This window comes from Scyliorhinus torazame, chromosome 12 (genome assembly GCF_047496885.1).
Source record: "Scyliorhinus torazame isolate Kashiwa2021f chromosome 12, sScyTor2.1, whole genome shotgun sequence".
Taxonomy (NCBI): Eukaryota; Metazoa; Chordata; class Chondrichthyes; order Carcharhiniformes; family Scyliorhinidae; genus Scyliorhinus; species Scyliorhinus torazame.
In genome coordinates, this window is record NC_092718.1 from 197,561,700 (window position 1) to 197,587,599 (window position 25,900).

General features: G+C 48.0%; 1 protein-coding gene across 5 annotated transcripts in view; it reads right to left on the bottom strand.

Moving 5' to 3' along the window:
- Window positions 1-25,900, bottom strand: part of ankrd13b (ankyrin repeat domain 13B) — a 519,799-nt gene that overhangs the window by 50,590 nt on the left and 443,309 nt on the right. For 4 of the 5 annotated variants that reach the window (XM_072469636.1, XM_072469637.1, XM_072469640.1 and 1 more), the window contains exons 8-11: window positions 25,569-25,650; window positions 24,047-24,133; window positions 20,768-20,832; window positions 18,693-18,823 (exon numbers count right to left, since the gene is read on the bottom strand). In XM_072469636.1, the coding sequence (XP_072325737.1) occupies window positions 18,693-18,823; window positions 20,768-20,832; window positions 24,047-24,133; window positions 25,569-25,650 (365 nt within the window). The remainder of the gene's footprint in view (window positions 1-18,692; window positions 18,824-20,767; window positions 20,833-24,046; window positions 24,134-25,568; window positions 25,651-25,900) is intronic. The other variant, XM_072469638.1, reaches the window with a different exon arrangement.

The window sequence follows — 25,900 nt, forward strand, 5'->3', positions numbered from 1 at the left end:
CTTGAATGGAGAATCCGCAGGAGGTTTACGAGGGAAAAATTGTCACCGAGCCCTCACCGATTCGGGACCGGTGAGGGGCTAGCAGTGGCGCCGGGTGAAATTCCCGACTCACGCACCAGAGAATGGCCAGGTCCCTGGCCGCGCACGGCGACGACCTGCAGCGGTCACGCCGTACAACATGGCGCTGGCCGTGCATGGACCTGACCCGCTATCCGCGACCCCACAGGCCACCCCCTGGCCACCCCCTACCAGATCACCAGCCCTAGCGGAAGCCCTCCCCCCCCCCCCCGGCCAATAGCATGGATCCCGGCCGAGTGTGGCGGCGCTGGATACAGCCCGCATCCACCACGCCGGGTTCCCGACCGCTGAGACCACACGTGTCCTGTGCCATCGGGAACTCGGCCCATCGGGGACGGAGCATCGTGGGAGGGCCAGCCGATGCTGCCACAATGCCGTTGCAACAGTGTGCAATGCTATGGCGCCATTTTGGAGGGGGCGAATCATGGCTGACTGGTGTTAAATGGGCGCCAGCCCTGATTTGGGCGTCAAAGTCGATTCTCTGCCCAATTGTTGATTACAATATCGGCATTGGGCAACGGAGAATCCCGCCAATGTTCCTGGGTAATTAAGCTATGACTTTATGTTTCTAGGAAATGAGGCTGCAACCTTGGGTTTCTGAGGAAACTGAAACCAGTTGAAACCAGCCAAAGCACAGATCCATAAAGAAGTTCAGATTTCCCAGTGGTGCAGCGCAAGCAGGCTATAGGGAATTATGTGTGGGGCAGTTTTAAGAAGGTAACCTGAAGGCTGGATCCAGGATAAAGAAAGTGAATTTACTACCAGTGCATCAGTTCTATTAAAAGAGTGGATTAACCAGACCCAGCCATTTTTGGCTGTTACATTTGCCTATGTACCAACAGTCACTGTCCTTCCAAGTAATTGTATGAAAAGTGGTTTGAGATGTTGCTCAGAAGTCCCTATATAAATGCAAATCTTTGAAGACTTTCAAATTATGCATTTACTCAGCATACATTACTCTTGGCAAATTGGTCAATTCTCATAATAATAAATAAATAATGTGTAGATAAAATTCAAAAACAATTTTGTCCCATCTGCCTTCATCAGACTGACAGATTCATACATAAGTATTGGAAACGAAACCGAAAAATGTTGGTAGCTCGTTAAAAAAACTCAACATACCAGCAATTCGTTGTAAATGAGAAGGACAGATAAATGTCTTCAAGTCAACCCATTAATAGTGAAACCATACTGAAAGTCCAAGAATTGAGTTACTGCTAAACCAACACACCTTCATTAAAAGAAACATCAAATGTTAAAAGATATCCAGGACAGCCCAAAAGGTGCCTTTGCAGACATACTTTGGTGCCATGTACTACAAAAATTAATTTGTCTCAAAGGCTATAAATATAGGATGGAATTCCCCCATGCCCCCACTGGTTGGTTCAATGCTGGGTGGTAGGGGTGGGGGAGAAGTCACGGGAGGTCCGTCCAGAAATCATGTTTACGCCAGTGTGAATTTCACAGAGGATCATCCATTGGTGCTCACCGTGTCGGATTGGGAAACCCACTGAGGGTTGGCGTAAAACCGATTTGCATCCAGCAAATGGAATGCAAATGAAGGCTCGACCCACATGCCCGGTTCTCTGACGGGAGAGCACGCCAGTGGAATACACATCTGGAACAAAGTGGCATGCAGATAGTGGGACTCATCTGAACAATGCCTGAGGCTTCCTCCGCGGTTCAGGATGGAGGCCTGCCGGCAGTCCTGGACCCCGGAACGCCACAGCAGTGGCGGGGGGGGGGGGGATCAGTTACTGGTGGATCTTCCATATTCGATGTCCTGGAGGAGGTTCATCTTCCAGCCTCAGAATGTTCCTGCATATCCGTCGACTTTCTCAGGAGGTCCATCTTCATGTTCTTCAATAATGAGTCAGTGATGTTGGCCGCATTGTCAATATGGCGCCCTGATACGTCAGTAAACTACACACCATCAGGCCTGCCCACCACAGAATATGATGCAAAACATTCAGGTGAATAATTAATGAAGTTGGGTGGGGTCAGGGGGGGGGCGGAAGACTTGCGAGTTATCCTGCTGGCCTCCACACGGGGAACACTCCAAATTCCCGCCCCGCCATCGGATTTAGTCCCAAGGTGGGCGAATTCTGCCCATAGATTCTGTTCATTATACCTGTGCAATTCACTCTAATCACCATCTGAACCCCTTCACTCCACAATGGCCACTCTGTATTCTGCCAACAAAGCAACAATCATTGCCCTCTCTACATTTCCTACTAGATGGCTGTTCAATCGCGAACAAGGCCCTTGCCACTCATGAACATATTATAAATAGTTGATTTGAAGTCCTGGCTTTGACTAAAATTTGGTTCTCAGTTGGTAAGACCTTGCCCCTCACTGAAGCCTCTTTGCTTGGGTATGTTTCCCAATATCGCTACTGATCAAACTGCCATGATGGCTGTGTGCCCTATATACAAAAGGAGACCTTAGCCTCTTCCCTCCAATCCTCAGGGATCATCTCCCCCCTTCAAGCACTCAACTTGTCCCATTTCTCTCACATCTCCTTTAAGATCCCCACCCAATAACCCCCTTTCTCTTCAATCTCTACTCAGATTTCTGATTGAAATATCATCCCTTTTTCCCTCCTTTACTAAGAAAGACCTCATCTTCGGCAATCTCAATCTCCATCTGAGCTGCCCTTTCTCTCTCTTCACTTTTTGCCTGTCCTCCCTAAATATTCCCCCATATTAACTTCCCTAATATCTATAATCGCTACCACCCTCTCGACCCTGATGTCTGACTATGGTCTCGATCATTGACGAGGACATCTCTGATCATTTTCTTGTGCTTCTCACCATCCATGTCTCCGTACTCATTACACTGCACATAACAATGGTTTCTGTTCGCAATGCAACATTATTGTCTCTGAAGTGTCGCAAGGATCTTTAGGGGCTGGGGAAGGTGGTGGCGACTGGATTCTCCCCTCTTCTTTATCTACAAGCTGCTCTTGACAACATCATCCACTTACGTGGAGTCAGGTTGTAACTGTGCAATGATGACAACCTAGTTTACATCTCCATTAGCTCTCTTGACCCACAAGTTCTTCTGTGTTGTCCGACTGCTTAGTTGAGTGACAGTTTCAGCAACTAAACAGTGAGAAGACCAAAACCATTGCTTCTTGACCCGATCAACTCTGCACCCTTGTCATCAATTCCATTTGCCCCTCCTATCACTGTCTCAGTCTGAATCAGACGGTCTGTATCCTTGGCCATCTATTTGAGCCCAAATTTGAGCTTCTGATACTTAAAGCTCTCCATCATAACATTGCCAGCGTCCCCTACTTCAGTCTATCTGCTGCTAAATATCCTTTCCATGTCTTTGTAACCTTTACACTCTGCTGTCACAATGCTCCCATTTAATAATAATCTTTATTATTGTCACAAGTAGGCTTACATTGACACTGCAATGAAGTTACTGTGAAAATCCCCCAGTCGCCACATTCCGGCGCCTGTTCGGGTGCACAGAGGGAGAATTCAGAATTACCTAACAGTACATCTTTCGGGACTTGTGGAAAGAGACCAGAGCACCCGGAGGAAACCCACACAGACATGGGGAGAACAGGAAACAGCATCAAAAGCATTGTCAGGGATTTGAACCTGGGACCTTCAAATTTGAGGAGGACAACCCCCAAAGTAAGAATCTTACCCCTAGACCAATGAGCTGGTGCATTGGGGACTTCCATCGTTCGCCATCCATAAACTTTAGCTTATTCAAAGCGCTGCTGCTCAAATCCTATCCCACACCAAATTCTACTCACCCATTCACTCTGTGCTTGCTGACCTGCTGGCTGCTGGTCCCTCAATTGTTTAAATATAACATTTTCATCTTCATCTTTAAAATCCCTTCATGACCTACCCCTTCCCAGTTTTGTAAACCTCCTTCAGCCCCTTTACCTGCTCCCACAAACCCTCTGTTCATCCTCATGGCCTTTTGTAAATTCCCCTTTGTTTTCAGCCTCCGAGTGCCCGTGCTCTGAACCTCCTCTGCCACTCCAATGCCATGAATGCCCATCTCTTCAATCAAGCTTTTAATCACCTCTTCTAATTGCCCCTCCTTTGGCACAGCCAGAGGATAGTACGTAGGGTGGGATTTTCTACCCCCCCCCCCCCTCTTCCCCTGCCAGCAGGAAGGGCCAGGATATTTTAGGCTACTCTTCTGTGAAGTGTTTTGGCATTGTTTTCTACATTAAAGATGCAAAGACGTTATTGTTCTTCATTCCTTTCTTTATCCAAAAGAATCAAGGGACATTCCCCTGAACTAACATGCATGGCAATACGACTTGCCATGATGATTTGGGTGACCTGGTGAAAGGGAAATTGGTATGGTATGTTCAGTCACAATGCAGGATACCATTAGAGAGGCTCATGTTGAAGCACTTAGTACAGTCACCTATTCAACCATTGTGAGAACTGGAAAGGTGTTCCAAGCAACCACAGGATATATTCACAGAAACACGCAACAGTAAGTATAGTCCGTTGAGCCATCAAGCCTGCTTGGCCAGAGTATTCATAGTATTTCCTGGGTACATTTCTAATAATCCCGAATCCTATTTGATGACAAGAATTCATCCAGTTTTGTTGTGAAGTCCATTAAGGTATCTTATTCCATCACTATTGGAAATCTGTTCAACATACTTATCATCATCTTGAGTTATAGGAGAGAGCCCCCCCCCCTGTTTGTCATGCTATATCTGGACATGGACAATAATAGAAATGATAGGAAGCCTGCTGTGTCATTTACTGAGTCAGAAAGGCAGGAGAGGAGAATTGTGCAGGGATGGGATGGGAGGGGGGGTGGGGGTGGTGATGGAATAGATTTAACCACAAAGGCAGGTGCAGCTCTACAGTTGCAACTTTCCTTTGTTCTGTATTCTCTCATGGGATCCGAGTGTCCCTGCCAAGGCCAAAATCGCTCATGTCCCATGGAGGAATAAAAATAACTATTCTCAATGGTGGCGCTGCACCAGTGAGTATCAGAGCTCAGGATAAAGGAGAACAGAGCTGGTTTTAGGCTAAAAATTGGTTTTAGAGTGAAAGGCCATTGTTATGCAATCTATTCAAACGTTCCTCATTTGTGTTGTGGCAGTGTAGTATCTCAAAACATTCATTCCTGTGAGAACAGGGGTTTTCATGCCCATTCCCAAACTGCAGCTTAAAACAATTACCCACTATGGGACACAAGAGAGGAGTTAACACAGAGCAATTGATTACTGAAGAGAGAAACAATGTGAGAACTGAGGCAGCTGCCACAGTGAGAATGAGTCCATCGAACATTGTTTACTAATAGTCTTGCCTCGGAGTCAGAAGCCTGTCTTTTAGATGTATGTGAAAAGATCTCACTGCACATTCAGAAGAGGAGCCACAAGTTCATCTAGTGTCTTGGCCAACATTCATCTCTCCATCAACTAGATCATCTGGTCATTCATCTCATTCGCTGACAGCCACATGTTGATGTGCATATGTTGCAAATTCATTTGTCCTCATCTGTTCATGAGTGGATTAAGAGTCCAGTTCATCAGCCAGTAGAGTCGTACGGACTTTAATAACACAGCAAACACATGCTGTGAACCTTTCGTAAAAGATGCAATGATAGTGAATGCCTTGATTACAGACTAGTTGAATTTGCTTTTTAACTGCATCCATTTCACTGATAAATTCTGTGTTTTTTTTAAACCAGAAGTTGTCTTCGAGATAAACTGTAATTTCATTGCAATGTTAATAATAATAATCTTTATTGTCACTTGGTTGCCTGGTATGGAGGGCATTAGCTATGAGGAGCGATTGAATAAACTCGGTTTGTTCTCACTGGAACAAATGAGGTTGAGGGGTGACCTGATAGAGGTCTACAAAATTATGTGGGGCATAGACAGAGTGGATAGTCAGAGACTGTTTCCCAGGGTAGAGGGGTCAATTATTAGGGGGCATAGTTTTAAGGTGAGAGGGGCAAGATTTAGAGGAGAGGTATGAGGCAAGGTTTTTTTACACCGAGAGTAGTGGGTGCCTGGAACTCGCTGCCGGAGGAGGTGGTGGAAGCAGGGACAATAGTGACATTTAAGGGGCATCTTGACAAATACATGAATAGGATGGGAATAGAGGGATACGGACCCCGGAAGTGTAGAAGATTTTAGTTTACACGGGCAGCATGATTGGCGTAGGCTTGGAGGGCCGAAGGGCCTGTTCCTGTGCTGTACTTTTCTTTGTTCTTTGATCTGTTTTTTTAGTGATTGTTTATTGAAGGATAAATGTTGTCCAGGACACCAGAGGGAGCTCTTCTGTTCTTCTTCGAAATAATGCCAGGAATCTTCTTACATCACCTAGGCCGTGGACCATGATCTATCATCACATTGGAAATAAAGAACCTCCAACACTCCTTCATTACTGCGCTGGAATATCAGGAAGATCAGCGGTTCCCAAACTGTGGGTCATGACCCCCCAATGGGGCCGTGAGCTCCTCCTCCTCTGCGGCAGCAGTAGTGACCATGGGGAAGAGACAGTCCAGTTGGAGGCACTGCTGGGGTAGCCTAGGACCCGCTGGATCAATCCTGCCATGGGGCAGATGGTGAGCCCAAGGCGCTCTTTAACTTCAGAAAACATGAGAGGTGCGTTCGAGTGGGCCGAGGAAGTTTGTGTGCCGACCTGCTGGGGGCAGAATCTGACTGTGGTCAGAGGGTGGGAGGAAACTGGCAGCTGAGTTGAGAAGGTGAATGATGGCTTCAAACCTCACTATATTTCTGCTCCAGTCTGCCTGTTGTACAGGCTTCTTATCCCGGCCTAGTGACTCTGCTTCACTGGCAATGAGACCCAAAACGGGGGCATGGCAGAAGGGTGCTGAATGAGGGGATTAGTGGGGTGGAGGGTGGTTTGGGAAAGTCGTAAGTAGGGGAGGGGGTTGGGAAGGGTGCAGGTGTGTGTACATGAGGGGGAGGGGGTAGTACAATATTGGGGGGGAGGTGGTAGAAGGAAGGGGGAATCAGTGAGACTTCCCCACACATTCAGGTAATATGGAGGACTCGGCTGAAACCTACAGCAGTACATAACATACCAACATTTTTACAAATACTTATATTTTTATATTTACCTGATCATAGAATCCCTATCGTGCAGAAGGAGGCCTTTAGGCCCATCAAGTCTGCACCGACTCTCTGAAAGAGAATCCTACCTAGGCCCACTCCCTCGCCCTATCTCCGTAACACCACTTAACCTTTGGACACTAAGGGTCAATTTAGAATGGTCAATCTACCTAACCTGCACATCTTTGAACTATGGGAGGAAATCAGAGCACCCGAAGGAAACTCACGCAAACATGGGAAGAATGTGCAAACTCCACACAGTCACCCAAGGTCAGAATCAAACCAGGTGTCCATGGTGCTGCGAGGCAGCAGTGCTAACCACTGTGCCACCATTTTTTAAATTATGATCCGTAATAAAGTAAAGTCACCATCGTCCCAGATGACCATAGGCTGCTTTACCCTTTGAGGGGGAGAGTTGACTGGTGGTGATTTAACCTGAGGGTCACCACACCTCAGGCGAGGGGCAAGATTGAGAGGGTGGGGCCTTCATGAATAACCCGGTATGGGAATTGAACCCACACTGCTGGCCTCGCTCTGCATCACGAACCAGCTGTCCAGCGAACTGAGCTAAACCGGTGCAGACTTTAATAATTATAGACTGAATGTTACTATGCTGCTTTATTGCCGTTTTGCTTTTGCTGGCATCTGAGGTCACATTAATATTCAAATGTTGAAGTGGGCTCAGATTGGAAAATAGTTTGAGAAGCTATTCTCAATAGCTTCTGGCCAAGAGATTATGCTCAGTCTCTGAAGTAGGACACGCAATTTGCTGACTCAGAGACAAGTTTCATAATTAAGTCCACGATCGGCTCAGAAGTAGCTGATAAGGACAATACCTTCCTGACATTCATTAAAGATGCTAAGATATTGCGAAGCATCAGCATTTTCTTCTGGCTACGTGTTTTTCTCCGGTGAATGTTGCCGGGGCTGTAGCCAGAAGGTGGGGTTTTGGTGCAGAGCCGGGGTTGGGGGGTGGGGGGTGGGGCATGAATACGCACAGCAACTCAGTTATTACCAATGTTTGTTTCAGAAGAGCGCGTTATGGATCATTCTAGTCAGCAGCATCTGAACAACACTCAAGTGTACTGGCAAATTGCTCAGGGGCCTACTCTTCTCATTTGACAATTGTTAATCGTCAGAATTGATTTCGGGACGCAGTACTTCAGAATTTAGCCGTTTATGAAACATGGTGTTGTCTGACAGAACTGTAGATTCCCAAATAACATGAACAAAACTGTAATATTCTACTTATGCCCTGTCATCAAAGTGCTGATTTTATACTTAACTCCATTGTTTGCCATTTGCTTTGCTTTATGCTCTGTTTCCTGCCCCAGTTTCACGTGCACCTCCATGTTGGGTCCTGATTTTTGTTTCTGTTAAATCTATCCCACATTACAACCATGACTACGCACTAAAAGCACTTAATTAGCTGCAAAGCACTTTGGTGTGTCCTGAGGTCATGAAAGGTTTTATAAACATGTCAGGCAAATGGAGTATAATGTGCGCAAATGTGACATTGTCCATTCCAACAGGATGAATAAAAGGTACTAGAAGACCATAGGAGCATAATTAGTCCATTCGGCCCATCGGGTTTGTTCTGCCATTCAATCATGGCAACCCACATCCTTCCTATAATGTGATGACCAAAACTGCATGAAATACTCCAGTTGTGGCCTAACCACATCTGGAGTACGGTGTCCATATTGGTCTCCTTGTATAAGCAAAGATGTAAATGTGTTAGAAGCAGTTCAGAGAAGGTTTACTAGACTAATCCCAGGAATCTGTTATTGATAACAGGGTGATCTGGGGGCGACGAGACGCTGAATGCACATCTCTGCTGCACTGCCTCCTCCAAGGCTAGGGGCCCGGTGAGTGTCTCCCATCTACTGAGGAGGTGGACTGACTCTCACGAGCTTTCAGTTGATGGTTTCCTCATGATGACTGAATGCTAATAGAACTGAGAGGCCTGAGCGATGCTCAGGGTGGGCGGACCCTGGGAGGGGGGGCAGTGCCAGGATCTTTTTGGTGATACTGTGTCGCTACAGTGGGAGGGAGGATAACCATTGAGCTTCCGTCCTCTCAAAGCAAATGGAGGATGTGCCGTTGTTGCTGGGGTTGGCAGAGCGTGCTGTAATGACATGAAAGCGGGGAGGCACTTTATGATTGATCAATGTGACATTTATTATATTTAATGGTTCCAACACTTGTCACTTATCTCTACTCATGCCTTGGTTCATCTGTGCCCACTGTATCTTTTTAGGCCTTCCTCAACCTTCTGCTATCTCTAGGTGTATTCCCAAGATCCACAACTGGGGATGAGGTGGCCTGCTGACCTACTCGCGCTGTTGTCTGAGATGACATTGGCGGGCATCCCCTGGAGGGCCACCCGGAGGGTCCAGGCCTGCTCTCGGGCAGCAGTGCTGCCCTCCTCAGTGTGCGGGGCTGGAGATGTGTCGGTCATAGGGAGGGGGCGGTCAGATGGGCTGTACACCCCCAGTGTCTCCTGGGTGGAAGGCCCCAGGCTGTGAACCTGCTGATTCTCTTCCCTATAGGTGTCTAGGCTCCTCCATGGGATAGTGTGGCAGATGGAGTGAGATCCAGTAGCCCCGCCATCTTCTGGCATTGACACTTGCGGATTCCCACTAGTGCAGTTGAAGCCATGCACCATGGAGTTCCCGCGCTCAGCCATGGAGTGCATGACCTGGACCATGGAGCGGACATCCCATACCATGGAGTGCACATCCTGCACCAAGATCCCAACTGCGGATGCCACCATTGCAGTGTTGGCCACGTTGTCTCGGAGTGAGGACATCATCTCCTCGGACAGAAGGAGATGGGACTTCTCCAGTTGGCCTTGTCGTCTGAGGAGAGATGCTGACATCCCTTCCTGATATTCATGACTGTGCCTTTGCAGTTCCAGCAGCTCGGGGACGACCAGACTCAGGGGCACATCATCGGCCTGGGGTTCAGCATAGTCCTGGGTTCCAGAATCCCTCCAAGTGCCGGGTCCCTGGGACGTCCCGGCCTCCGTCTGCTGCAGTCTTTAGCTGTGAGGTGCTCACCAGTGAGGGACCCAGAAGCCGATTTATTAATTATTCCACAGAGGTGTGAGTATCTGTGCTGGTGGGCGGTGCGGGTGACAATTGTGACGCCTCTTCAGTGCTCATCTCCGAGATGTGTCCCTCAGAACTGCTCGGGTCTGTACTCTCCTGAGGGTGCGAGGATGGTCTGGACTGGTTGATTGATTGACTTGCAAGAGAAGCGAGATGGCATTAGTGCATGACAGGGGCAGACTGACAGAGCGTAACTCAAGTGAGGCTTGCGCCATGGCTGGGTGTGTTGAGGGTTCGCATTTTTGTCTCTTACCCCCACCTCGCCGTCTGCATTGGTGCGGTCCTGCTCCTCGCCGGCCAGCTCAAGGGCTCTTTCCTCAAAGGAGGTTAGAGTTTTCAGCGCGCTCCTGTCTGTTGTGTTCGAGTTTGGCCTGCAATGAGACAGATGGGGAGAGTGTAGGCAGGGTCCCTGCCATGGGAGCGGGGAGGTGAGCAGCAGAACAGCTGCTCGGGGAATAATGGGGAGTGTTTGAGCCCCGTTAAGTGGCTGGGAGTGAGATCACCATGGAAACATCATGGGTATGAGGCATGAGGAGGCTGACTTACTCTGGCTGCATGCAGAAGGTCATTCATCTTTTTTTCTGCATCTCTTATGGAGCGAGCTGGCACTCACTATCACCGCCAATGCCTCCCAGACGGGGTTGGTAACCTTCATCTGGCCAATCACGGGTGCAAGATGTCACCTCTGCTCGACCCTATCCAGATGTTTGGTGCGGGCTGTGGTAAACCACTGTGTTCAACAAATTAGAGGCTGTACGGTAGAACCTGCACTACAGGTTCACCTGTGGCCCCTACATGCTAGCTCCGCCCAGGAGGCGGGTTATAAATATGCGTGGCCTCCAGCTCGCAGCCATTTCACCAGCTGCTGTGGGAGGCCACACATCTGATACTAATAAAGCCTCAGTTTGGATTCAACTTCGTCTCCAGTCAAATTGATCGTGCCTCACGGGCATCTTCTGGTGCTGTCTCCCTGGCACCCCCCCACCCTCCGACTGGACTTGAAACAAGTGCTAGGGAGAGGTTTAAAAGGAGCGCCCCATTGATTGCAGTGATTAAGTTCTACCGGGAGGAGCAAATTGGAAGCAAGTTGCCACCAGTGGGGCATGAAACATTTTTTTTTGTATAAGTGGCTGAATACACAATGCCAATGGCACCAGCGGGATTCTCTCCAGTTTTCTCACCAAGACCGACACATCAGAAATTTTCACCTATTAACCTGTTTTTTTCTCCACTGATGTTGCCTGCTCCGCTGAGCAAACTTCCTGTTTTTATTTTGGATATTCAGCACTTTGCTTTCACCTTCCCGTTGAGCTGACTAAGGAACTGAACCTAAGAACTCTTGGACTTAATGGTTTCATTTCCCATTGCCTTTAGAATCCAAGATGTTATTGGGTGCCTTGGTTCTAACACACCGCATATAAATATAGAAGATCAATACTACATTAGCTTTTTTTCTTCATTTTGAATCATTAAATATAATATTGGCGTCTGGCAATTTGATCAGAGTCTAAATGAACTCATTAATTCTGGAATCTTAGATCTAACATTGCGTGGAAATGAGTTACAGAGTTGCACTCCAAAATCAAGGGTCTGGTTGTCTTAAACCATGGCAATAGAGATTGAGACTGCCTACAACGCCCTCATAACATCTCGCCCCCATCCCTACCTGAGCCCATCTGTTGCTGAAACCCTGAACCCACCTCCAACACATCCACAACATCCCAGGCGACCCGAACGCCAGTGCTCTAACCATGTCCCAGTCCCGCTCACCCATCACTTCTGTGCTTGCTGACCTGCACTGCCTCTGGGTCTCTTAAATCCTTCAATTTATAATTCCCACCCTCATGTCCAAAATCTTCTTTGTCTTGCCCCTTCCTATCACAAACGTCCTTGAGCCTTGCAACTCTCTGAAGACTCTGCTTCCTCCTACTGCTTCCTCCTACTGTGACCTCTTGTGCTTCCCCCACTCCCCTAGCCAGCAGGATGGCCCCAACACATAAGCATAACAAAAAAAAAAACTCGAAACATCCCCCGCCCAAATCCAACTTTAATCGTTCCAGGAAAAAAGAAAGAAACAAGAACAACAATAACAGCAACAACAATAACACCCATCCAACAAAACCTACAGTAAAAATCCAAGTACAAAATCCAAAACACCCAATAATCACCCCAACAAATGCCCCAAATCACACACCCATCCCCAGACAGCCATCTCCCAACCAATATAATTCAGTTATCTTGATCCCCGTCCATGTTTCTGCTCAAATGCCTCAGTCTCCATTGCAGTCGCAAAGTAATAACCTTTCGATGCATAAGTCACTCTGAGGGGCACAGGGTAAACCACGCCAAATCGAATATTGTTCCGCTACAACACGGCATTGGCCTCAAGTGCTGAACACCTCTTGGCCAGCTCCACTCCAACATCCTGATAGATCCTCACAACGTGGCCCTCCCATCTGGAGTCTCGATGATCTTTTACTCACTGCAAAAAGTGCACGATGACCGTATATGGTGGCTCACCAGCACGGGTTTCTGCCTCAACAACCTGTGGGCCCCATCCAGCTTGAGAGAGGACATCATTTCCCCCACCATCTTCCAAAACAACTCCAACATAAACTTCATCGGATTCGGACCCCCCGAGCCCTCCGGCAACCCAACAACCCTCAAGTTCTGTCTTCTGGAGCGATTTTCCAAATCATGGCCCTTAATGCCTTGTTGTCACCGGCCATTCCCACCCTTACCGCTTCCAGGGAGGTGATCTGGGCACTTTGCCTAGAGAGGGCCACCTCCACCTCCTTTTGCTCCGTGCCCTGAGCCTTTACCATTTCATCCATTTTTGGCAAGTCCACTCGAGGACATGGCCCCCTCAATCTCTCTCTCGTGATCCTCATAGACCTCCCGCCATAATTTCTTAAGTTCCCCACCAGGAGGCCTGTAAGCAGCTCAGTGGGTAGTGGAATGACACCGCAACACCACAGAAACCTCCGCCATTTTCTTCACAGACAAAACTCTTGAGTTTGATGACGATTCCTTATTTTTCTTCTGCTGTGTAGCACCATCGATCACACACGAGGCGAGACGTAAAGAACTTCAATCAAGGCTTTATTGAGCAGACTTATTCAGACACGTTCCCCCAGCAGCTCAGTCACAGAATGCAGCTGCGGGGATTAAACGCAGGTTCGTATACCCCTCCTAACTGGGTGGAGCCCAGTAGGTGGAGGATCCAATCGGGATCCAGCATCTGTCCTCCAATAGCTCCTCGGCATTCCTGGTGTACCGTATTACCCCTAATACATACCACCACATTCTCCCCTTGTTAAAAAGGAACCTGGCGGGGTGGTGGGTGGTATGTGGTAGGGGTTTACAGGGTCGGTGCCTTAACCATTGAACTATATACAACCATGCCGCTTTTACTGGGCCACCGAATGATTCACATTTTACCCGATTTGCAGCGTTAACTATTCACAACAATGCCGCTTTACTGGGCCACTGAATTATATACATCTTAAGTCGATTCGATGAGTCGAGATGGTGCTCTGGTCGCCCTCTCCGATCGTCTCAGCCCGGGTGGTGGTGGTGGTGCTGGCTCGGGTCCGGTCGACTCTGGGAGCATCGCGCTGTCCCCTTCTGTTTCCTTACTCCTGGGCGGGCCTGGGAGGAGAACCGATCCCCCCGGGAAGGGGATGGCTGTGGGGTGCGCCGGCGGGAGTGAGGGGGAGGTGATTTGTGTTGGGGGGGTGGGGAGCTCCGGCGGGCCCAGGTCCCGCAGAGAGACCGTGTCCTGTCGGCCGTCTGGGTACGCCACGTAGGCGTACTGCGGGTTTGCGTGGAGTAGATGTACCTTTTCCACCAGCGGGTCTGATTTGTGCGCCCGCACATGTTTCCGGAGCACGATGGGTCCCGGGGCCGCCAGCCAGGTCGGAAGTGACGTTCCAGAAGCGGACCTCCTAGAGAAGACAAGGAGGCGCTCGTGAGGCGTTTGGTTAGTGGTGGTACACAGCAGGGACCGGATAGAATGAAGGGCATCCGGGAGGACTTCCTGCCAGTGGGAAGTTGGGAGACTCCTAGACCGTAGGGCCAGTAGGACGGTCTTCCAGACCGTTCCGTTCTCCCTCTCTACCTGCCCGTTCCCCCGGGGGTTGTAGCTGGTCGTCCTGCTCGAGGCTATGCCCTTGCTGAGCAGGAATTGACGCAGCTCGTCACTCGTGAAGGAGAACCCCCTGTCGCTATGGATGTAGGCGGGGAAACCGAACAGGGTAAAGATGGTGCCGAGGGCTTTAATGACCGTGGCCGCGGTCATGTTGGGGCAGGGGATGGCAAAGGGGAAGCGGGAGTATTCATCAACGATGTTAAGAAAGTACGTGTTGCGATCGGTGGAGGGGAGGGGGCCTTTGAAATCCAAACTGAGGCATTCAAAAGGACGGGAAGCCTTTATCAGGTGCGCTCTATCTGGCCTGAAAAAATGCGGTTTGCATTCTGCGCAGATTTGGCAGTTCCTGGTGACTGTTCGGACGGCCTCGACGGAGTAAGGGAGGTTGCGAGCCTTTATGAAGTGGTAGAAACGAGTGACCCCCGGGTGGCAGAGGTCCTCGTGGAGGGCTTGGAGACGGTCCACTTGTGCGTTGGCACAAGTGCCGCGAGATAGGGCATCGGACGGCTCGTTCAGCTTTCCGGGACGGTACAAGATCTCGTAGTTGTAGGTGGAGAGTTCGATCCTCCACCGCAGGATCTTGTCGTTTTTTATCTTGCCCCGCTGTGCATTATCGAACATGAAGGCTACCGATCGTTGGTCAGTGAGGAGGGTGAATCTCCTACCGGCTAGGTAATGCCTCCAATGTCGCACAGCTTCCACTATGGCTTGGGCCTCCTTTTCTACTGAGGAGTGGCGAATTACCGAAGCGTGTAGGGTCCGGGAGAAAAAGGCCATGGGTCTGCCCGCTTGGTTGAGCGTGGCCGCCAGAACTACGTCGGACGCGTCGCTCTCGACTTGGAAGGGGAGGGACTCGTCGATGGCGCGCAGCGTGGCCTTTGCGATATCCGTTTTGATGCGGCTGAAGGCCTGGCGGGCCTCTGTCGACAGGGGAAAAGTAGTGGACTGGATTAGTGGGCGGGCCTTGTCTGCGTACTGGGGGACCCACTGGGCGTAATAAGAAAAGAAGCCCAGGCAGCGTTTCAGGGCTTTGGTACAGTGGGGGAGAGGGAACTCCATGAGGGGGCGCATGCGTTCGGGGTCGGGGCCTATCACTCCATTACGCACTACGTAGCCCAGGATGGCTAAACGGTCGGTGCTAAACACGCATTTTTCCTCGTTGTAGGTGAGGTTGAGGGTGTTAGCGGTCTGGAGGAATTTGCGGAGGTTGGCGTCGTGGTCCTGCTGGTCGTGGCCGCAGATGGTGACGTTATCGAGGTACGAGAACGTGGCCCGTAAACCGTGCTGGTCGACCATTCGGTCCATCTCTCGTTGGAAGACCGAGACTCCGTTCGTGATGCCGAATGGAACCCTTAAGAAGTGGTATAGCCGCCCGTCTGCTTCGAAGGCAGTGTACTTGCGGTCACCGGGGCGAATGGGGAGCCAGTGGTAGGCGGACTTAAGGTCCACGGTGGAGAAGACCTTGTACTGTGCAATCCGATTGACCATGTCGGATATGCGGGGAAGAGGGTACGCATCCAGCTGCGTGTACCTGTTGATGGTCTGACTGTAGTCTACGACCATCCTTTGCTTCTCCCCTGTCTTCACTACTACCACCTGGGCTCTCCAGGGACTATTGCTGGCCTGGATTATGCCTTCCTTCAGCAGCCGCTGGACTTCGGACCTGATAAACGTCCGGTCCTGGGTGCTGTACCGTCTGCTCCTAGTGGCGACGGGTTTGCAATCCGGGGTGAGGTTCGCAAACAGGGAGGGCGGTTCGACCTTGAGTGTCGCGAGGCCGCAGATAGTCAGTGGGGGTATAGGGCCGCCAAATTTGAATGTTAAGCTCTGGAGGTTGCATTGGAAGTCCAAACCCAGGAGGGTGGGAGCGCAGAGGTGGGGAAGGACGTACAGCCAGTAATTTTTGAACTCTCTCCCCTGCACCGTTAGGTTTGCGATGCAGAACCCTTTGATTTCAACGGAGTGGGACCCCGCCGCCAGGAAAATTTTTTGGGTGCTTGGCCGAATTACAAGGGAACAGCGCCTTACCGTGTCCGGGTGAATAAAACTCTCCGTGCTCCCTGAGTCGATTAAACACGGCGTTTCGTGGCCGTTCACCAGCACCTTTGTCGTTGTCGTCTGGAGAGTCCGGGGCCGCGACTGGTCGAGGGTCACCAATGCCAAACGTGGTTGGTGTATCAGACCCTTGTCTTCAGGCAGTGTGGAGCCATCCACGCCGGGGTCCTTGCCTGTCAGCCAAGATGGCGGCGTCCATGGATCGCACGCGGTCGGGGGTGGACAAAATGGCCGCTCCCATGAGTCGCACGCGGCCGGGGGTGGACAAAATGGCCACTCCCATGGGTTGGACGCGGCCGGGGGTGGACAAAATGGCCACTCCCATGGATCGCACGCGGCCTGTGGGTAGGAAGATGGCAGTGCCCGTCCCTCCCTCGTGGTGTCCGGGGTCCAAAATGCCAGTCCCGTGGGTCGCTGGGGGGTGGAGCCCATGATCCCATTTGTTCCCCGGAGATAGCGGCGACCCCACGGGACTGGCACACCGCTGCATAGTGCCCCTTTTTACCGCAGCTTTTGCAGGTGGCCGAGTGGGCCGGGTAGCGCTGGCGGGGGTGTTTTGACTGCCCGCAAAAGTAGCAGCGGGGGCCCCCCAGGTGGTCTGGGATTCTGGCTGCGCACGCTTGCAGAGGGGTTGGGGTTGCCGGGGGGGGGTCGGTCGCGGCGGGGGTCCACGGAGCCCAAGGGGCTGCAGCGCGGTCGGGGGCATAGGCGCGGGCGTTTTGGGAGGCCACGTCGAGGGAGGCTGCGAGGACCCGTACCTCTGTGAGTCCGAGAGAGTCTTTCTCCAAAAGTCTCTGGCGAATTTGCGACGATGCCAAACCTGCTACGTAAGCGTCTCTGATCAGGAGGTCCGTATGTTCGTTCGCCGTAACCGCTGGGCAGTTGCAGTTTCGTCCCAGGATCGTTAGAGCGTTGAAGAAATCGTCTAGCGATTCCCCGGGGATTTGTCGTCTTGTCGCGAGCTGGTAGCGTGCGTAGACCTGGTTGATGGGCTTAATGTAGATCTCCTTCAGCAAGTTGATCGCCTCTGGGAATTCTTCCGTGCCCTCGATGAGTGAGTAGATTTCGGGACTCACCCTGGAATGCAGGACCTGCATCTTCTGGTCTTCTGTTGGTCTGCCGGGGGCCGTTCGGAGGTATCCCTCAAAGCACGCCAGCCAGTGTTTAAACACGGATGTTGCGTTTGCTGCGTGGGGGCTGATTCGCAGGCACTCCGGGGCGATCCGGAGCTCCATATTCCTTTTCAAGTCTGCTCAATAAATTGTAGCACCATCGATCACACACGAGGCGAGACGTAAAGAACTTCAATCGAGGCTTTATTGAGCAGACTTGTTCAGACTTGTTCCCCCAGCAGCTCAGTCACAGAATGCAGCTGCGGGGAGTAAACCGGGTTCTTATACCCCGCCTATCTGGGTGGAGCCCAGTAGGTGGAGGATCCAATCGGGATCCAGCATCTGTCCTCCAATAGCTCCTCGGCATTCCTGGTGTACCGTATTACCCCTAATACATACCACCACATGCTGCACCTTGTATTTGGCATCACTTTGATGTGGGATTATTAACCCACCGAACTAACCAAATCCAACCCAAATCTCCTCAGAAAACCAGGTCAAAAGGGCTTAAATCAAAGTTCTCTGTCAGGAGCCACCTCGTGTGCAACCGCTCTCTACATGTCGCCACTGGAAGTCTGTAAATTCTGATTTTGAGTCAAGGTACAAATCGTTAATGTAAGTTATGAGTAATATTGATTCCAGCATGATGTTTCCTCCAATTTGAATAATTACCCGTTACCCCAGCTGTCTGCTTACTTTTTTAACTTTTCTTTCTTAACTGATTTGACATCTGTTAAGCAATTTGCTCAGTGAGCCTAGACCCTGTCATGAAGCCCTTTAAGTTACTGTGTAGCAACTAGGGATGTTTTCCTATGTCAAAGGGACCATAGAAATACGAGTTGTTGTTCCTGTTTATAAACCTAATCGCAGCCCTGCAGTTGGATTTAACTCCTCTGCCTGGTAACTCGAATCTGAGATCACAACGGTTTGTTTCATTTTAGGAGGAGTATGATGTTTCAGTGCTGTAAGCTGTGACATTTACTAAAGGGGGCCAGAGTCCTTGTTATGTGTTTGTCATGTTACGACCAGAGCAGTACACAAGGATCTATATCTTGTTTATTCGCAGTTACAGACCATGAAAGAGGCTTTCAGCTTACTTCTGTGTTTTCGTGGTGAGCTCCATGGGACGTCCAATATCTCGGCTTCCCAGTTCAAAGTTCAAATTGAAGTACTCCTCTGGAGTAATAGATGTTGGATTGGTATTGCTGAATGTCTGAGTAATGAATGCCTAGATCACAAAATGATACAAGCTAATTACAGCAGCTCCGACAAATGTTACAAAGGGCTGGATTTAACAGCAATGAAACGGCAAATCATTATAACTCAGCCTTGTTGAATCTATCCGAAGTACAATCATATCAGGGTACAGGGTGACTGATTTGCAGTTTTCCTGGAAAACCAAGTGAATCAGGGATGCAACCCCTGGAACAGTGAAAATCCTGAGTCCCAGGTAAAAGAGAATGAGATTTATTTGGTTGCTGTAAACCCAAGGTCCTCGGTATAAATAGACAGTACTCCAGAATGTGACTTGGAAAACTCCAGCGAAAACCCTTGAAACCCCTGCAATAGACACAAAATCAATCACTAAACAAGTGGGCCTTCAGTCTTATGCAAACTGGAGTGCAGGCAATTTTTTTGCAAGACAAGAGTTTGACTCTTAAAAGACAATTCTGATCCACTGGGTACTGCTTTCTATAAATGGTTACGTTTTTGCCGGGGAGTGAAATTTTGGCGAATTGAGCACATAGTCAGGATTAATGAGTTGAATTTTCACAGGGATTTTCCCAATCGCTCAGCATAGATGTGGTGAACGGTCAACAGAAACCTTGGAGGAACAGCACGCATGGCTGTTTATGCTGCTTATTGGGGATTCCCGCTGAAGGTATGCTCAGAAGAACTGCCACCAAAATCCTTTCTCTTGTTTAGGATTCCTTACCCTAGTTAAAAGTTGCACTCAGTCATTAAATAATGCGCATGGCAAAATGCACGACCCAAACTCAGCAATCACTATGGGCGTTATTTCATAGAATTTACAGTGCAGAAGGAGGCCACTCGGCCCACCGAGTCCGCACCGGCCCTTGGAAAGAGCACCCTACCCAAGGTCCACACCTCCACCCTATCCCCATAACCCAGCAACCCCACTCAACACTATGGGCAATTTTGGACACTAAGGGCAATTTAGCATGGCCAATCCACCTAACCTGCACATCTTTGGACTGTGGGAGGAAACCGGAGCACCCGGAGGAAACCCACGCACACATGGGGAGGATGTGCAGACTCCGCACAGACAGTGACCCAAGCCAGAATCGAACCTGGGACCCTGAAGCTGTGAAGCAATTGTGCTATCCACAATGCTACCGTGCTGCCCTTATCTTCTTTCCTACTCTTTGAAACTTGTGTAGTGCCCTATAGTTCATCCAGCTTTCTCATTCGCAAATAAACCATTTTCCCCACATTCACATTAACCAGGAATGACAGATTAAGAGTATTTTGCTTCATCCCCTTTTAAATAGTATTAAACAGTATAAAACCCATCACATTTCTCTCCGGAGTTCCTCAGTGTAGAAAACGGGGCTATGTACAGCTTCGGCTGCGAGTTCCCCGCTGAGGCTTCTTATCTAAAGCAAGTGGCGTTTTATAGCCATGTGTTTCTCGGCGCTGTGAGCTAAACATACTCGCTATGGCGCTTTGTTCCCTTTTAGTTAAATCATGCCCCAAGTGTGAGCTAAACTGGTGAGAAACTCCCCAGGGCCCCAAAAGGTCACTAAGTGTCCTTTGATAGCGATGGGAAACTTGCCGGCAGAGCCTGCGGGAATCTCCCACCAAAACCCGCCACAAAGAGAATTCTACCACTGAACCACCAATGCAAACCACCAAAACCCGCCACAAAGGAACTTAGAAATGTTTCTGTTAAATACTGCCCATTAACTCTGTTTCTCTCTCCACAGATGCTGCCCGCCCTGCTGAGATTTTCCAGCATATTCTGCTTTTTTCTGACAGATAAAGAAACACTTCAACACAATATACTTCTGAAACACTGTTTGAAAGCTTAAAAAAAAGTTAGTTTATAATATTCTGAGACAGAGAGCAGATTTTGACTTAATATTGCATGATCTATAAGAAATGACAAAAGAACTGGCTGAAGTAGCAGAACAAAATTTCCAATACCAACCCCGTTGTGTGGTCCAACATGTTGCTCTGCAATGCCCAGGAAAGACTGGAGAGGAGTTTTACTTCCTGCAAAAGACAAGTGGCATTTTCACTGCAGTGTTGGTTGTATGGCAAGTGTGTTTAGACATAGACATAGAATTTACAGTGCAGAAGGAGGCCATTCGGCCCATCAGGTCTGCACCAGCCCTTGGAAAGAGCACCCCACTTAAAGCCCCACCTCCGCCCCATACCTGTAACCCAGCAACGCCACCCAACCCCTTTGAACACGAAGGTCAATTTAGCATGGCCAATCCACCTAACCTGCACATCTTTGGACTGTGGGAGGAAACCGGAGCACCCGGAGGAAACCCACGCAGACACAGGGAGAATGTGCAGTCTCCGCACAGACAGTGACCCAAGCCAGGAATCGAACATGGGACCCTGGAGCTGTGAAGCGACAGTGCTAACCACTGTGTGACCGTGACGTTCAATGATTGATCTCTGCATTAAAGATGTAAACCTGCTGAGTTCGAGCTGTTTGAATTCAACTCTTTCTTTTGAGAGGCAATTCTGATGAGATTTTCTACTTAAGAAAAATAACATAAAAATGATCAATGAGGAATTCTAATTGCATTGCATTCGGCATTAAGCCGAAAAAGAGAAATGTGTGCAGAGCATCCTGATATATTGCCTGAAAGTCTCAGCTTTTGGTTATAGAACCGTACAGCACAGAACAGGCCCTTCGGCCCTCGATGTTGTGCCAAACATTGTGTTAATTAAGCCTATCACGTGGAACTTTGTATTTCTAGTGTGTATGTCATTCATTTTATCATCACCCTATCTCAATCTGGTGAATAGTTTGTCACCAATTTCCACCATTTGTGTTCTTAAATACAATGACTTGAACTGCACACAAACCTAGTTGCATACTGATTAATGTGCAGTATATTCATGATGAGCTTCAAGGTTGATTCAATTGACTAATCATTAAATATGAATTTGTGCTGATTTATACTGATTGTTCTATGGAATTATTAAGTGTCAAATCGCTTCATTTTTACATTGTTCATGTTCTTTCAGAAGTAATGTCACTTTTATTCAGTCCTCAGTCCCAGGGATCAAGGCTACAATCCACAAAGCTGTGTTATATTTATAAGTACAGAGGACGGCGCGGTCGCACAGTGATTAGCACTGCTGCCTCATGGTGTCAAGGACCCGTGTTTGATCCTGGCCCCGGGTCAATGTCCGTGTGGAGTTTGCACATTCTCCCCGTGTCTGCGTTGGTCTCATGCCCACAACCCAAAGATGTGCAGGGTAGGTGGATTGGCCATGCCAAAATTGCCCCTTAATTGGCAAAATAAAATAAATAAATAAATATTTCGAAGTACAGACCCAGACTGCATACAATCCCCTTCAAAATGAGTTTGAGGTGTTGCTGACTTGTCAATAACTAACCAGAAAGCAATTCTGTGCAAAATGCTCACATTAAGGATTGAAAATGTGAATCGGGAATGAGATTCTTTGCAGTAGAACCTAAAGAATATTAAACTAAAGAGCTATTGGTTATTAGAGGGTATAACAACTGTCGTGTTGGGTGTTCCGATATACAAACGAACCAACACGGTTGCAGATGCTACAACTGTTTTATTGATCTGAATAATAACAACTGTTAACTTCTGGCTGCGGTTCGTACTTCACCAGTTAACCTGTGGACCCAGCCCTAACACTATCTTAGAGAGGCACTCAGCACATGGTGTATGTCTGAGTGGCATGCTGTGAGATCTGTGCTCTGAGCTAACTCCTGCTGGAATGAGCGGGAACTGTAGTGTTCCCTGTTTTATAGTGTGTGTGCTCTCACTGGTGATTGGCTGTGATGTTGCATGTGTGTTGATTGGTCCGTCGACCTGTCCATCAGTGTGTGTGTGTGATTGCACCATGATATGTAAATATGGATATCATGACAATTACATGGTAAGTTTACATAGGCATTTTCCATCTAGACTGGGAGAAGGTAACGTAAAAACTGACAAAGTAGCACAAGGATGTCAGGTTTTGTAGACAGGAAGTCCATTTAGACACAGAGGAACGTTTAGTAGTTTTAAGTTATGACCAAGTAGAGCAGACACCCATTGTTTTAAAATGTATTTATCTTTTTTTACTAATGTGGGGAGTATGCAGCTCCTTTCAGAATCACCAGCGAGCACCATAAATGGTTCTGTACACTTGCCACACTTGTGTATCCTAATCTGATTACAAACATTCCATTTAAATGCAATTTCAGATGGGGTATGGTTGCCTTCAATATCAACAGCATGATTACAGAGTGCACTGTGTCCTAAATGTCCATTGTCGTCTTGGTGATACTATCCTCGAACAGGATTTCAGCCTTTGATGAAGACTGTTAGTGGCAGAACACACAAACCGTGTGTTCCAACAGCATTTAATATTAGCCTCCCACATTGGTGACTGTCCCAAGCCCTCCAGGCCAACAGTGCATGTTTAGCATTGCTGACCGATATGGATCTCTGCCCAGCACCTTGGGAACATCCTAGACGGACTGGTAAAATCTCCAGGTTGAAGGAGCATAAGGAATACAATTATGTATTCTAGCAGACCAGAAATCAACATCTGTAACCAAATCTTTCCCAGTGAAAGATACACAGTGATATAAAATGACATAAACACCAACGTTGTCATTTTGGGAGGGATATGTGATGAGCAGCATTGGCACTGAGGAACATTGTTAATTTATATTCAGCCCATTTTTCCTTTGTTCCATATTTCTCTACTCCTGTCTTCATTCAAAATTGGACTGTTATGCGTTGAGACAAAGGAGCCTTTTACTGAAACATAATTCTCAGCCTGCCAACAGCTTCAGGGAGTTCCAGGTTATCAATTTTTCATAAGGCTGAATGAAACCCAGGAAAGTACAGCGGAAACTCCATTATCCACCAGATGGAGTGGATTATGGAAATTGGTGAATAATTGAGAGTCCCCAAAACCTGATCTTCTAACAGCGCAGCAATACCTCGATGCAGGAATGAAGACAAGCGCGGAACAATTAACAAGAAATGTCATTTGATTCGGTAACAAAAGGAGATGAAACACAAGCAACAAAAAGGGGGCAGGGCAACCTGGTGACATCTTGCTTAAGGCTTTTTTGTCCTGTGAAATATTCAGCAGACAATTGGTTGCGGAAAGCTGATAGGAATATGGATAATGGAGGTTCCACTGTCATAAGCTTACTCAGAGGTCACTAAAATGAACACTTGAAATTTAAACAAATATAAAAACACTTTACTTCTGATCTTCTGGCTGTTCGGTGGGGTAACTTGTTGGTGGACCAACAGAGTGGACGCTGGTGAAACAGGTTTGTGTCGTCGGTGCCCTAGAGGTTGAAACAATTTAAAAAAAACACAATCTGGGGTTGAGAAATGCAAATGGGTGGTGCAGCACCAGCTCTTTGCCCCCAGATAGCAAAGCCGAACAACATCAGCATGTAAAACAATTATGGTGCTGACTTTGAAGAAGCAATCATGGCATTACGCAAAAAAAAATGTTTCCCCTGCAAATTATAGTTCTGAGAGAAACCTCTTTTTGCCCTGGCGTTAGACCTCTGCTACTTCACTAATATCGAGTGCCTAGCGTCACATGGGTCTCATCTCCTGCTTCCACCTATAGGGAGCCCATGTAGCACATTACTAAGAGGCTGGACTCATCTGGAATAATCACCCACAGCCTGTCTTTATAGTCAGATTGCTTTTCTACTCCATATTAAATACAACTAATTAACCTCAAAATGGCATGCTTACATCAGGGTTTTTATAAGGCTTTTATTGTAAAACAAAATCATTTGCAATACCTTAGTAATTAAATCATTCCTGAAGCGAGTAAATCTAAATTAAATCTTTAGCTTGAAGTTCTCAGTCTGGTGAAGATGAATGTGTAAATATTTTAATCTTTAATATTATTATACAGTAAGATAAAGTGTAATTTTCTGCATTCTTCCAGGAGATAAATTAACTGGTATTACTATCGGATCAGTCATGTGATGCCAACCCACGGTTATCCCCCTTAACCATTAGTTTCTTTGTTAAGCTCCTAAGTATTTCATGATTTGTCGACTGTCTCAACATGGCTTGCTTCTTAGCGCTGCAGAAAGCTGTCATAACTAGGCTAGCCATCAATACAACAAGGCTTTATAATTTTGTCATCTTACAGTAGTCCCCTGATGAATGTTGCCAGTATAATGCCTGCTTGACATCTTGAATTTCAATCTTGTAGTTTATAATCTCATCAAAACCATCCAATGGGATCATGGCTTTGTAAGCCCTGCCAAACACCTAATTCTCATACATTTAATGCTGTGCCTGCCATGTGAAATCTGTACCCTGAGAATAAATGGGCAGAGATATAATATACGGGAGTTGGATTGGATCTGATTTGGAAATCATATTTTGTCAATTATATTTTTACTGAAGTGAGAGCCATGTATTCAACAACGGGGTGTGGATATGGGGAGAGAAAGCTTCCAAAGTTCACGCTCCCGCTACTCCCAACAAATTTCCCACGGACAGAGGATATTGGGTGTATTTAATTTTTAATATCCCTTTTCAACACTAACCTTTATCTTCCCCCTATTGCAGACCTATGGAGACTACCCCAGTTTCAGGCATATTTACAGTTATTATTGACTATAAGGAATAGAATGCTTTGCCAGTTTTTGTTGTTCCTTTTTCCCAGTGCTGGTTTTACTGAGCTGTCACTGCTCTACTTGTTTACACATGCTCATCGCAGGCACAGTAATGCACTCCTTTACTTACCTTTGATTTTACTCTTGTTCTGGTCTGAGAGGTGCTCTGTTCTTGTCCTGGTAACGAGTTCCACATTTGAAGCTCCGTAAACCTGAGGATGCATGAGAGGATTTTTATTTTGCAAGGAAATAATTGAGTTACATCGAGAGTACACTGAAATGGGCCACTTTATCCCGGACAGGTTTCTCGGCCTTCCCCTCAAATATGCCTGTTTTAATTGCCTCAACTACTCCCTTCGGGTACTCCTTACCAGGCATTGGGTAAAGTGTTTCTCCTGAATTCCCGACTGCATTTAGTAATGACTGTTTTGAGCCCTGTCTACGTTTGGACACCACCCGTAA